The sequence below is a fragment of the Drosophila albomicans genome, chromosome 3 (genome assembly GCF_009650485.2).
Source record: "Drosophila albomicans strain 15112-1751.03 chromosome 3, ASM965048v2, whole genome shotgun sequence".
Classification (NCBI taxonomy): Eukaryota; Metazoa; Arthropoda; class Insecta; order Diptera; family Drosophilidae; genus Drosophila; species Drosophila albomicans.
The window spans coordinates 11,385,381-11,400,129 of record NC_047629.2 but is presented as its reverse complement, the minus strand read 5'-3'; the positions used below and the strand labels follow the sequence as shown (position 1 = coordinate 11,400,129).

The following is a 14,749-nucleotide window of genomic DNA, read 5'->3' as shown; positions in this document are numbered from 1 at the left end:
GATATCCATTTTTAATAAATGCAAAATAGTATGCTATTTTTCATTAAATATATCAGAATGTTAACCAATTAAGCTAAGATCCGCATAAAAAATATTATTTGTCTAAGACATTTACATCACAACAATCAACTTACAATACGGTCAATATATTTTAAATTGCCAACAATCAATATTGATATAAATTATATATATAAAAAAAAAAAATTATTAAAAAAATTACTTTTTGATTCCTTATTTGTATAATTTGGTTAAGGTGGTTTATCGACACAAAAATGACTGCTGCTAGCCGATGCTTGTTATGATAGCAGTATTTTAACATCAATTTCTCAGTGGAGGAGTTTTCTGGGAGCTTAGCTTAAACTTCAACCTTTGCAGTTTGTAAAATTACGAAAAGTAGAATTTGTAGGTACTGCTTATGGCCCTAAAAGAATTCGACCTTGTTAAGAACCTCCAGTAGAAACCCGATCAAATTAGCATTACGAGCAGTTGGAAAGTAAACTCTTTAGTTTATGAGGTTGCACGGCTGAGGGTAACTTGAAGTTGTTGCCAGGGTGCAACATAACAGGGACATGACCCTGAAACTTGAAAGCTTACTATGTTAGAACTTGTATATTATGTTCAAGCACTTCCTTATTATTACATGTATTATATGTATCTAGAAATGAGAAATAAGCGTTGCAACATGTATCTCATGATGCTCCGAGTTGCAACAAAAATATTAAATCAAATTTGTGTTTATTTAGACGCATGCTTACTTGTGTTTAAATTTGATAAATATTTATTGCTTTAATGAGAATGGATTAAAGTTGATATTCAAAAATATTTGATTGCTTATAATACTTTAAATATAATATTCAAATGTATGTACTTAACACCAATCTAAGATAAAATGTTAAAATACATACATACACCCAGAATGCATTTGATAAAATGTTAAATCATCAGCACAAAAATTAACCAATAAATAAAATTAACCAATGAAATAATGCAACGCACGCTTTCTGCATTGTGTCGTTATTTCAAATAAGAGAGAGAAAGAGCTCTGTGTTGCATCACATACTAAAATAGAAAGGACTTATAGACTAAGGTCTATTGGAGATAAGAAACTGTTATTTGCTATATAAGGGCTTGGAATTTTAAGATATAAAGGCCAGCTCTTTAAGAGAATTTAAATTTATTTGAAATAATTGAACACGCCCTAACACTTTTAATCGTTGTATGTTAGTTGTGTCCATACACAAGCTATATTTGATTTGACTGAGTTTTGAATTCTATTGCCACAATTACTGTAATGTTTTAATAAAGCAATTATCTTTAAATGTCGTTTCTCAGCATCAACATCTCAAAATTTGTAATGATGAGTATAACGTTGCAGAGTAAATATTTGCAATTAATCAGGAAATATTTTGATTTATTAAACATTGCTTAAACAAACTGCCTGTAGGCAACAATTGTAATACATCGATAAATGAGTGAAGAATTTACTGTAATCTCAATTCATCGAATTACGGTCAAATTGGCTTTAAATCAAGCACATCAAGTTGCCATCTTGGGTCTCATTAAGTATACGCAATGTTTTCGCATTTTGCTTACGACTATGTGATGCTATTGCATGGGCTAATTTATGCATTTGTTTACATTTATTGGGATGGCTTAGACAACAAACAAGCACAACAAATATAGGATAATATTTATAGTAGTTCAGTTGACTTGCAGTTGTTCAATAAATGCTGATCAAAGTTCACTGAGACCAAATGAGCCTGTGTTTGTTGACAATGTAATTTGCGAGGCAAATAATTTTCAGAAGGCGCCAGCAAACTTTACAAGAATTCATTTGACGCACATAATTTAATATAGTGGAAACTCCGTTAGCAGACGCATTTATTAACCACGCACTTTTTTCAAGACATTTGTTTTTTGTTATGTGAGTAGGGTTTTTGAAGGTTTTATACCAGTTAAACACATTGTAAAAGGGTATTATAGTTTTTTGCCAATATGAAATGTATCTAACTGGCAAGCCAATAAAGTTCAGGGACAACTGCTAGTACGAAATGTCCGTATCAACATTTACATTTCAGAGACTATATGAGACAGTTACCACGTTTTTCTTTTATTTGAAATGAGCACCGGATATCTTAGGCTGAACAATCGCTTTATCATTCTTACTGCAAAAAGTAGTAAAATTTGCTATGTTATTCATGGTGCATATAAAGTGTATTTTCAATTTTAAATATCATTCCCCTTGTATGTGCAAATTATGAATCCGCATGGAGTCCTTTTTATTCCAGATTAAAGTTTAATGATAATGATACTGCACTTTTGTAATAAAACCCTTGTCGAAAGTTGCAAACTTCTGGTTAAGTGTTGTGTCAAGCTCATTGTGAAATTTGGAATTCAAATTTGAACTACACAATCATTGAATCAGTATTAAATAAATACATTTTCTTTAAAATGCTGTGGTATGATAAATCCAAATATAAGTTTAATTAAAAGCTATCATTAAAGCGAAGCAATTTTATTTACGAAATATTATTGACAGTAGTTGAGATAATATTTACTGGGAGAGGAATCGGAATTAAGAAGAAAATAAGTCAAAGATATCATCATTGGACGAGACAACATTTAATAACGTTTCATAAAATTAAATAGGCCCTCGAGCATGAAAATTGTTGCGGTGCATTGATGTCAGTATTAAAACAACATGTCGTATTTATATCTTCTGCCATACTCCACGCAGAGTACTTAAAAATACATACGCATGAATACGACATAGACGTCACTTTAAGGTATTTAAATTCGCAAAAGTTAATGGCGCTGCGAGTGCAAACCGGAAGCTGGCGTAGCAACTTATATTTTCGTATGTAATTTGTTGTCGTTGTTGTCAGCGCCACCTGTCGCCATAGGCGTGGTAACTGATATTTCAGACCAGACTGTGCTTGCTGCATGTGCCCAGCCCAGTCGCTGGCTGCACACCACACTCACTCATACTAACACACACACCCAAGTACTAACACACACACATAAGTAAAGCACATACATATCCACACACACGCATGGCATGCGAGTAATCTACATGAAACGGCGGTAGGTTGTTTTTTCCGCTGGCTTTTGCCGCAGCTGCCATCACAACAAGTTTTTGCTAAAGTAAATTAAATTTTAGCTTAAATGGAAACTTTTCTTTTTGCCAACGCATCTCTCAAGCCTCCCCCCTCCCCGCTCACCGCTCGCCACTCCGACCATTCCGCTGCGCTCCTCCTCGGGGCAATAGCCACCGCGTGTACTGTCTTAGTTTAGTGGGTCTTAATTAAAACGCGACTCGTCTCGCAACTTGAAGCAATGTGTTTGTGCGCGGCCCTTGATGCTTAATTAAAATACTTATACGACATGGTGCACGCCGCCAGATGTGATGTATGTCAACAGCTGTTAATGCCACACCTGAATCATCATGCCGGTGTGCACGGCAAGTGAATCAAGTGTTTTCCACCCCCTCCCTCCCCCCTCAAAGTATACTACTTTTGTGCGTTTGTGTGGCCGATTTCTTTCGTTCAACGTGTTTACTCGCTTTCTTAACATTTCCCATTCTCATTCTCAGTCTCAGTCTCATTCGCGTTGCATTCCAAGTTTCACATTCTTGTCCCTACTTCGCCAAAGTGCGCAATCTGCGCTAATTTGACGCCCCCTCAAAATGACACAAGCATTCACTCCAACTGCATAGTTCATGTCGCAGTGGAAACATTATGCACCACATACCAGACTTTTGACTTTTTCAACTTTCCCAAAACGTACCTTTTGCGTGAAAAAATTAAAAAAAAATGCATGAGTATATGCATAATTTGCTTACAACTGTTTTTATGAAATTGATACTTGGTATTGTAATCGTGTTACTCTGAAAAGAAGACTTGTAGAACTAATGAAACTTATGTTGAGCAACAAATTTTAATATTTCTTGATATTACGTTGCCTTAAAATCAAGTCGCCCAAGTCGTCGATATTGTTGTTTGCATACAACAATCACAATGACTTAGTTCATATTTCAAAATAAAATTAAACAAGTAAGAAAGCTAAAAAAAAATTGTATTCACATGAAAGTTTGAATGGAAACGAACTTAAACTTATGCATATAACAAAACATTTGAGTATTATATGATTACAAATTTGCGAGAGAGCTTTATCCTTGCTTGATCTACGAGGGTTTTATAGAAACAGAAAAGATTATTTAAACCTATGCGAAATGAATACATTTGATCTTTTACATTATATATAGAAAAGACTATAAAGACAGCAATGTAGAATGACTTTTGGGTAAATGTTAGACAATTCAGCATCCGGATGCAATGTTGCAATGTCTATATACATATTTAGAACCTAGTGTCGAGCCATATGATCTGTGGTGAAGCATGGAATTTGTTTTCATTTGATTGCCTTTGCTTAGTGTAGTTTGTGTGTAGGACTTAATTCCTCACTTAAAGAACATGCAAAATGAATTTGGGTAAAAGGTATAGTATAATTATTTATTTTCAATTTTTACAATTTTTACCAAATTAATGAAATAACATATTCTTTGCAAGGATTATTAACGCCAAGTGCGAGCTCGATCGGATCGCGATATACAATAGGTCTTGGATGGCCGTAATGCGGCTTTATGAGGATCATTCGAAAGAACATGAATAAAAGGATGATCTCTTGTATCGATATCAGATATGCGTGCACTGCTGGGCCGATTCACTGCCAGGGATTCGTCGTAATTGTCATTATTACGATTGGAAATAGCCTGAGAATCCATTTTACATGGCTTAATAATCTGCATAGAACCTGGACAGGGACGTATAGGTAGATGATCTTCATAGCAGACTTGTCGGCACACATCTATTGAATTATTGCTGTCTATGGGCGGCATGCCTCGGTGTTGAAAGCATTTAACGGGGCAAGATGGAACACACGGCTTGTATGGCTGCTCTTCAGCTGCCATTTTTGTAATTTTAATGCAATTGGCGAATATCTGATTCCGATCCGATTCTTGTCTCTGGCGACATTCCTCGTTGTGCTCGTATTGTCTATAGGCCAAGTCCGCTTTTGAGTGGTATCCAGGCCAACAATAGTCACGAAGTTTACTCCTTTGCACCATTCGACCTTCTGGTTCTACGTCTAACTGGTTCTTGCGTCTGTAAACTTCCACAGCCTTTGCAATTGGATAAATAGGTCTTCCCGCTTCACGAGCCTTTTTCGCTGACTTCAGGGCATCATTGGTGAAGTTTAGGTCCTCTTGCAGATAAGGATTCGCTTGGCACTCGGCCATACGCATTTTTTCTTCCCGTTGCTTTTCCAGAAACTCGTCTCGTTGACCAAACAATATGCTACGTAGCTCGGACGTAGCTTTATCTTTGCGTATTTGCTCTATATTAGCAAATCGTTTGTTCGTCTCGTGATTTTTCAACCGTCCTGCAATTTGATATCGTCGAATCTCAGCTTCTTTCTGCCTCTTCTCCCTCGCTTGCCTTTGTTCGATTCTCTGGTAAGCACGTCGCTGCTTAGACAATTCCTCTATCTGACATTGACGCCGTGCTTCGTCCATCTCGACCTCAACATCATAACGGTCTACAATCTCTTCATGCAGCTTTCGATTTTGTTGCTTGCTGGCCTCTTGCTGCCTGCAGACTTCCACTGCTTGTCTCTCTCGATTCTGAATGATTTTATTACGCATAGCGTTGACTGCAACATTGTAGCGTGTGTCCAAGTGTCGACGCCTTGCATTATCCACACATATTACTCTATCATCTATCTTATTACATATTTTCTCAACTAAATGGATAAAATGTTATTCAGATTCAGTTCATATTTTAATATACTTACACTTTGCTACAGCTGCCTTCTCTTTTAATGATTCTCGATAAGCATTTCGACAAAATTCGCGCCTTTTCTCTGCAAGTTTTTTCGCAGCCTTCAGTTCCTGCTCGTGGAGACATTTGTATTGCTCGCGCTCAACAATGCCTTCGTAGATCTCCTGTTCCTTCTCATCTGCTTTTTGCTGACGCCTTTCTTCGATGTCTTTGAGAAAAAGAGCACGAACCACGATGGCTTTTGCCTGCTCCTTGGCTTTCAACTCTTCCTCAGTCAGACTACTTGCTGGCACAAGTGTTTCTGGACACTCAATCTCATCTCGGCGTTGCTGGTCTTCAGCATTCTGAAGTATCTCGCGATTGACAGCTTCATTGTATTTGCGTTGGTAAATCATTTCGCTTTCCATCAACGCATGATGAAGAGCCCTTTGTCCTGGCTTTAGTTCCTCCAATATGCGATTTGCCCGTATTATTCTCTCTTTGCGTGTTCGTTCGTCCTCCAATCGTATTTGCTTTTCCCTGATTTCGGCTTCTCTTAATTCCTGATCTAGCTTCGCTTGTTTCTCCTCATCCAATGAGTGAGCACCGACATTTGTGAAGTGTTTAGAAAGTGCATCGTGTCCTTTCTTGAGGTATTCCAAATATCTCTCATCCTCTACAGCTGCCGCCAGTTTGTCCCGATTTGCACCCATTGTAGATCTATATACAATATCATTAAAGCGCTTAGCACTCAGTATCACAGGCAAAACTCTACGATTCTTGAGAAACTGGACGTGTCCAGCTGGTGCAATACAAGACTTATCGAGGATCATTGTAAAATTTCCAGGGCTTTTAACAAATAGTAACAAATAGTGGCGTCTTTATTTGTAATGCCCTAATGTGTGTGGTTATGAGATTTCTTAAAGAATTTCGTTGTTAGCTTGCAAATAGCTAGATTATGAATACAAGCACGAGAATGGATGTTGTATTTAAGTATATTAATGATTAGGGGAAAGGTGACTTCGATTGCTTGATATTTGACTGGTAAATTGACAAAAAGTATTCCTTATATTAGTTTTTAAAGAAGATTACATAAAGCATTGTTCTCACATCTCTTTTTTTACGCGACACTTATAGGGTTGAAGGGTATTATACTTTGTGCCTCCAGGAAATTTTTGTAACAGGCAGATGAAGTCATCTCCGACCCCATAGATATAATTTCCGCTAGCACTTGTTAATTTTGCAGGAAAGTCAAGTTAATTTCACAACCACTTCCAAAAACGCAAATTCGATAAAAATTCAACAATTTTCGCTACATATAATAATGACTACAGTACTTATGAAACTTTGGATGCGATCAGATAATTGTTAAAATTATGTAAGAAATACATTTCTTTGGCAAAAAATGCCTTCTGGAATAGAATTCTTTGCTGCTTTGGTTGAAAATCTGGTTTGTTTAGTTATCTATGGTATATTTTCAATGTAGTACGATACCAATTTACCAGATAAAGCCTATGATATATTTCAGAAACTTGACAATGTCTAATATTGACAATAATAATTATACCCGCTACCCATAGGGTAGAAGGGTATTATAACTTTGTGCCGGCAGGAAATGTATGTAACAGGTAGAAGGAGGCATCTCCGACCCTATAAAGTATATATATTCTTGATCAGCGTCAACAGCCGAGACAATCTAGCCATGTCCGTCTGTGTGTGTGTCCGTTTGTCCGTATGAACATCTAGATCTCAGAGACTACAATTGTTTTTTCAACGGCATTTGTTATGTTTGCACGCAGATCAAGTTTGTTTCAAATTTTTGCCACGCCCACTTCCGCCCCCGCAAATCAAAAAATCGAATAACAAGCGTAATTTTAAAGCTAAAGTTTTGGTATATACAATAGTACAATAGTAGTGTAGTAGTTATGATTCCTGAAAATTTGGTTGCGATCAGATTAAAATTGTGGAAGTTAATAAAGAAATACTTAAGTATGGCAAAAACGCCTACTTACTAGGGGTCTTAGTTGCTTTGGCTAACAATCTGGTATACTGTGCCGTCTATGGTATATTTTGAATGCGGTACTATATCGATATACCAAATATACCATTTGGTAATTTTTTAGTATTTTTGCATTATAATCGGCTTATTTTGAGAAAAATACCGCAAAATATATTTCTTTTATTCAAAATGGGTAGTGGGTATCTCACAGTCGAGTACACTCTTTCTTACTTGTTTTTGTTAATATTTAGGAATTATTGTTTTTAAACACACCTTTAAAACACAGGATTTAGCAATCAGGCCACAATCCGATGCCGAATAGTAGTAGTAGTGCCTTCTCACTTCTACTTGTACTTACTAGTAAATAAACATTAAAATTAATCTGAATAACGATTTTCTATCAACCCGATCTTAAAGGATCTATTTATTCGTTTAACCCTTCATAATGGAAATTGGAATTTTGAATCGAGTTCATGTATGCTTTTGATTTAGCTTCATGTTTTATTATTAATTATTTTTTACCACAATACATGAAAGCCGCAAATTGAAAACGATTTATAACCACCAAGCAATAACTTTCCTCCTCTTATGTAAATTTGCGCGAGTCTATCTAGACGAGGATTCTGGGTTGGGTAAGATTTTTCCCTTCAGCAAACAATTGGCTGAGTATTTTTTGCTGCTTTTGACGTTTATTATATTGCATTATAATACAGATATTTGTATTTATGCTCCTTGTGGCGGCATTTTTTAACTCTTAAATGGGGATTTAAATACAAAATATATACACATATACGTATACTTGTATATCTGTACGAGTGTGCGGGTGTGTGAGTTGGTATTGGTGGGTGAATCTGAGTGTTTGCGAGAAAATCCTTTGGTGTGTGCTAATTTGAAATGCGGTCATATGTCGCTTGGCACTCTTTGTGGCTTGTGTGCCATTGACATCCTCTGCTTGTATGCGCCTCAGTATATGTGTGCGTGAGTCCTTGTGTGTGCATGTGTTTGTGTGTGTGACAGGATTTTTCGGATTTATTTTAATGCGTTTATATTTGCTTCAATATGCCATGGTGTTGACAATACATGAAAATTATTCTGAATGTATGTGTGTGTATGAGAGAGTATCTGTGTGTGTGTGGGTGTGTGTGTGTGCAAGTGTCTCTGACTCTCGCAATATATTTATGAATTATTTATCGATATAAAGCATCAACAACAAACAAAGTTTTCCAATGACTTTGGCAGCCTTTTAAACTTCGATGTTTCTCTCTTACAAATAACATATTAAAACGAACGAACGATTTTTTATTTAATATTGTATTGATTGATAAGCTATTAAAACTGACTTGTTGTAATTGAATGTTACTTAATAGAAACCAGATTGAATTTGTTTAGAGCCCAGAAACGTAAGACAAAATGAAAATTAGTTTTTAAATATTTATGAAATCTTTATCCTCATATCTGCTATAATTTATATTCAGTTAAGTTTCCAAATGATATAAGAATCTAATAAAACAGACAAATCAAGTTCGGGCTTAAATGTAAATTGAACAATCCTCATTTTAATCTGATAAGTATCTATTAATTTCAAAACAAAGAAGTATATAGTATATATAAAGATATACATTTTGTGTGAATATACTATACTAAGCAAGAGACATTTTGAATAGCTTTATATAGGGCAACATTAGGTATACGCCCCATATACTTGAAAAAACACCAAATCATTTTTATTTAACTTGACCCTTCTTTAACAAATGAAAGTTGCCACATCAAAATGTATCTGACCTTAACTTTCACTGATTTGGCCACAAATTTTCAGATCTTCATGTATGATAGTTGAACGGATTGATAGACAAATATAAGCTCTGGTTATTATTACTTGATCGACTACATAACGCAGCACATGCAGCTCGATATTTTATGCTCAGATTGTAATCAACAACAGTCTGCGCTTAACAGGCGGCATACACAAAAGACAGCAGGAGACATTAAGCATCGGGTCTGGTTTGAATGTGCCGGTTATATGCGAGCGGAAACGGAAAACAGATTTGTGACTGAGGGTAGTAAATTGTCAAAAGGGTGAAAGTATTATCGCAAGCAACCGCAGCAATCATCAACGTAAATGGCATAACAAGGCGGATAAACGCGTTGAAAAAATAAGAAAAGAAAGCGAAAAATAAAAAGGAATGCGAAATATTGCGTAGCCGCCCCATTGGCCAGAAATAATTTCGGTCATGCTAGGTCACGTCATGCAGTAAAAATAACTTTCAAGCTGAGCTCGACGAAACCGTAAAAAAATTTTAAAAGCCGGTTGCAATGTCCAAATTTTCACAAAGATATGGAAAGAAGTGGATCTGAGCTACTTTGCAATTTTCTTGCCTTTAAATGCATGAAACTCTTTTAAACTAAATTGTAAAAGAAAATATAGACTCCGATTATTGTAAATCACTTTTCAGGAAAACAAACTTCATAGATATTTTTCTGTATTATGTATGCTCAATTAAATTATGTTAAATATTTTAATATACAGTATTTTAATATACAGTAGATTCCGGTTATAGCGACTTTCAAAGGACCGACGATTTTACGTCGTTATGCCCGGAAGACGCACTAACCGAAAGGAGCAAAACAAATTTTTTTTTTTGTTCTTTTTTTATGGTTGCCATGTTCGGTATGTAGGTTTCTAAGATAAAACAAATTAATTTTTAAACAAAACAAAAAATATATAAATTTAATTTAGTAGCATGGTTTTTCCATAATAAATCGTATACCTGCATGTTCCTTAGCATAAGCTAAGGCGTCAGCTGAAACTAACAGAGAGTAGTGAGAATGTAAGAACCTTCGTGTCGCTCCTACAAGACTGCCGATCACTGATAAATGCATACATTTACAACAGCGTCGTTTGATACTTAAATTTGTTGGCATTATTCGCTGAATTTTTTTTTCGTCGCAATATCCGGTTGAATTGTGAAAAACTTCATCGGTATAAGCGGTTTGTCGCTAAAAGCGGAGACGTACTAAGCGGAGGCCCTTTCATATAAGTTTGTATGGGGACCAACCAAGCCATCGAGTTTTCGTCGCAATAACCGGACGGACACTATAAGCGGAGTCGTTATAACCGGATTTCACTGTACATATACATAACTCAACAATACATTTTTGTTATATATGAAACACGAGCTTATATGTATAAATATATTTTGCCATGAGTTCATGATCAAATATGCAAATTTCATTAATATTATCATTTATAAATAAAATTTTTTCATTAATTTGCGCCAAGACTTAAAGATTACAAAAACAGGGTATTTCGCATGCGGTTTCTCTCGTAGAACAATACTTCTTTTCGTTTGAAATCGATTTTATAAATACGTTCTAAAAATAAAAGCGTTATATTTAATCCGCTTTATGACTGTCAAAAAAGAACTCGAGTAATAATATTGAAATGCTTAACTAAAACATACAACATAAATGTAATAGCATAAACAAACAAACAACAAACATAAAGGCCAAAGTAAACAATTTTTAAAAACGAAAAGAGATACAGCAATTTTGGCTGTAGTAGACCTTTTACTTCTAAATCTTTTATTGTTCGCTATTGAAACGAAAAAGCGTCGCAAAAAGTAAAGCGTATTTAACTTGAAATGTTTGAAATGTTTATTTAAAAAAAAGAAAATCAATTTGAATGGCTACCCTATATAAAAAAAAAGTTATGCAGGATAATTCCCAACATTATTTATGATTAAAAAATGCAGTGTATATTTCTACAGTTGTATATGTTGGAAATTGGCTGATTATGGACTTCAAACGATATATCAACAAATTCCTATTTAATCATGCACATAAAGTTCGCTGCTGAGTTTTAGGTCCATCCATGTAGAGAGACGCACAGCCGAACGCAGCTAAGAAATCTTAGTTCTGGATGCTGGTGCAAAGTATATAAACTTTATGCAGATAAGTTTTCTTTTGCCTGTTACACACATTTCTTTTTTGACAAACTTGTAAGACCCTTCAAGACTTTTTTTTTAAGTAAAGGGTCTAATAAATTGAGATTAAAATTGATATTCTCTACAGCACGTTGTCTAAAAAAAACATAAGGAAATTTGTGATGATTTTTGCTTTCATTTTTTACGCTGAGCTGCTGCATTGGCAAAAGTCTCAAAAGTGTTTATGGCTGAAGGCAAGCGTGAAAGTTGGCCAAATGCGAAAGCGTAAAACGTTGCAAGCTTAATAGGATTTAATTCTTTGCTCTTTATTTAATTTTTGCGCTCTATGCGACCAGCCATAATGCAGCAGAGATAGCAAATACAGTACGCCATTTTCCACCAACAAGGTAAACAACATTCGAAAGCGCCACAAACTCTTTAAACAAACCAACCAACAAGGATTAAGGACGTATGCTTAAAAAAAAAAAAAAAAAAAAAAAAAAAAAAATGCGTGTCCATAAAGATACTGCGCACTAAAATATGCACAATCTCAATAAAGATTGTTTGCACACTTGTTATGGGGCTTTGAAAAGTTGGGATAACAAAAACATGAGTGAATGCAGACGAAGACGAAAAATAAAGGAAAATCAATGTTGTTTATCATGTCAATACAAATGTAGTCGAATGAGAATATTTGTGCACTTTCTCCTTCTCTAAGAGGAGATGTTGGCGCCAATGTCTCCTTGAATTTGCGCTGGTCGGCAATAACAAATTTTCAAATCCGCAAAAAGTCGAGTACAAATAATACAATCGATTATTTAGACAGCTTAAAAAGCACTTATGGCTCAGGCAGTAAACAAAATACAAGTGCGTCTCATACACTTGATCTCTGTTGTTGGGATGAATTTGTTTTGTTGTTAGCAACTCTTGAATGTTAAGAAACTCATAAGTGCACACTTGTATTTTATCAAGCTAATAGTATAGATTAGGCTTATTCTCGGGTTCACTGTACTTTTTATTCCTCTCACAGTTACATTCGTTTACAATTAATGGGCACATATGTTGCACTTTGGTTGTAGCATATGTACACAAATATTTGTTTTTCCGACCGGAAACTTGCATCAATTTTTTAAGGGAAAATAAATTCGTAATTTTTTAAAATCGATATATCATGTCCAGTCTTGGTTATTAAATGTTAAGCTTGCAACCAGCTACTGCAAATCGGAAGCACTCTAATAAAAAACATTCACACTAAGAGCTCGCATAACAATATTCGACTTTTAGTTGCCCTGCAACAAATTTAAATATTACACTATACACTTTGGTCATCCATATGCATGTACTCCCTTCACACTATCTGTAATGGGTATTATGAACATATGGGAAACAAATATAGAAATTGCATATAACTGAAGGCAACACTGATTAATGGGTTGTGGAGATTGGATGTTGGTCATGTAATTCTAGCGGTGTTAAGTATTTTTTATCAGAGAAATTTCTCAAATAACATGAGAGTATCAAGCGGAAGTGAACATAATATTCATTTTGTAGAGTATCCATTTATTTAAGTACTCACACGAATATCTTTGACACTACTTTCAACAGTGTTCATGGCGCTAGTCAGTGATGCTCAGGGGAATTTGGCGCTAAGGCGACTTATGCACAAGACTGAAATAAATTATTCGAGTAGCTCGTCAGAAGTTCAGTGAGTCCGGTTTGGGCCGGAAAGGAAGCGCTGCAGAAATTATGATAAGTACTTAAAGATAATAGGCCATGTAGCAATCAATGCGAGTCCCAAATCCCAATTGTAAAGAGCAACCGAAAGTTCGCATTGAGCTTTTGTGCGTTGTCCTTTTTCGGTTTTTCGGTACTTTGGTTCTTTGCCAAGTGCATGGTCAACGTCTGACTCTATCCATCTCTCTTTTCCTATATAGTATCTACATATTTCTGTTTCGCTCAGTTGGCCGCTCGAGCAACCTACAAATTCACTTAGATGCTTGTCGACAAGTACGTCTGCCAAGTTTTTGTTGCATTCGGAATAAAAAAATTAAAATCATCAGAACAGTAAGAATAATACAAGCAATGTGCCAAATATCCTAGAAAATCTCTGTTTTTTCTATCGGGGAAGAAGAAAAAATACATAAATGCAAGTGACGGCATTTGTTGCATGCCAAAAAAGATTTGGACTCTGAAAATAACAAACAGCAGGAAAATCGCCTTCAAAATGTGCCTGAACCACATTTTTGTAGAATAACATAAATTATGGATCTACAAATTTGTTGTGTCTGCCCACATAAAGTCGTTAAGAAAAACAAATGCATATTAGATGAGATTTTGCGTTATACAATCGGTTTAAATTATTCACATACAATTTAAATAAATCTATCTAAACGAATACGAATGAAAATAAAAATGTCAACAAACGATTAAGTAATGTAAATAAAGGAGAATATTTAAATGCTTAGATCAGTACAGGAATATTTAAAGGTCAATAGTTTGTGGTTTAAATTTATTAATTAGAGAACTCAATCAGTGATTTGCGTTTCTCTTCAACTTTTAGACACGCTGCAAACATTAAACTATTGCCAGCTGAGTATTAAATCCTCAAGAGATGAATACCTTTTGGACAATTGGCGACGTGATTTTCAAGGTAACTTTACACTTGACTATGCTGATTGCTGACAACTAAAACTTTCTTTCTATGATAACTTCAACAATTTTGAAAGCCTAGTTTTTAATGTTCTCAACTAATGAATACTCCCTAAAAACATTTCGTAAATTGCCGAGAATGAGCCCTTGCTAACAAAGTAATTAACGTAAAGGAGACAAATTAATACAAATGCAGCCTGAATAAGAAGAGGTGAATAAATTTCAAGTCAAATTAAATCAACTGACAGAGGGCGCAGAACTGTGGAAAAGCGCAAAGAGTTGGATAATTCTAACTTAAGGATGAGAAAAGAGAATGGAAATAAAGATGATGGCAGGGAAAAAAATGAATAAGAATTTATTTC

General features: G+C 35.2%; 2 protein-coding genes across 3 annotated transcripts in view; both read right to left on the bottom strand.

Annotated features, from left to right (window-relative positions):
* The window catches only part of LOC117567764 (5-hydroxytryptamine receptor 1A), a 55,555-nt gene that overhangs the window by 35,680 nt on the left and 5,126 nt on the right, over positions 1-14,749 (bottom strand). The window lies entirely within an intron of this gene.
* LOC117567763 (axoneme-associated protein mst101(2)-like) lies at positions 4,492-6,782 on the bottom strand. Its single transcript, XM_034247954.2, has 2 exons — positions 5,851-6,782; positions 4,492-5,799 (listed from the first exon to the last, which is right to left on the bottom strand). Exons 1-2 carry the CDS (start codon positions 6,647-6,649, stop codon positions 4,574-4,576), a joined length of 2,025 nt encoding a protein of 674 aa, XP_034103845.1. The 5' UTR covers positions 6,650-6,782; the 3' UTR covers positions 4,492-4,573.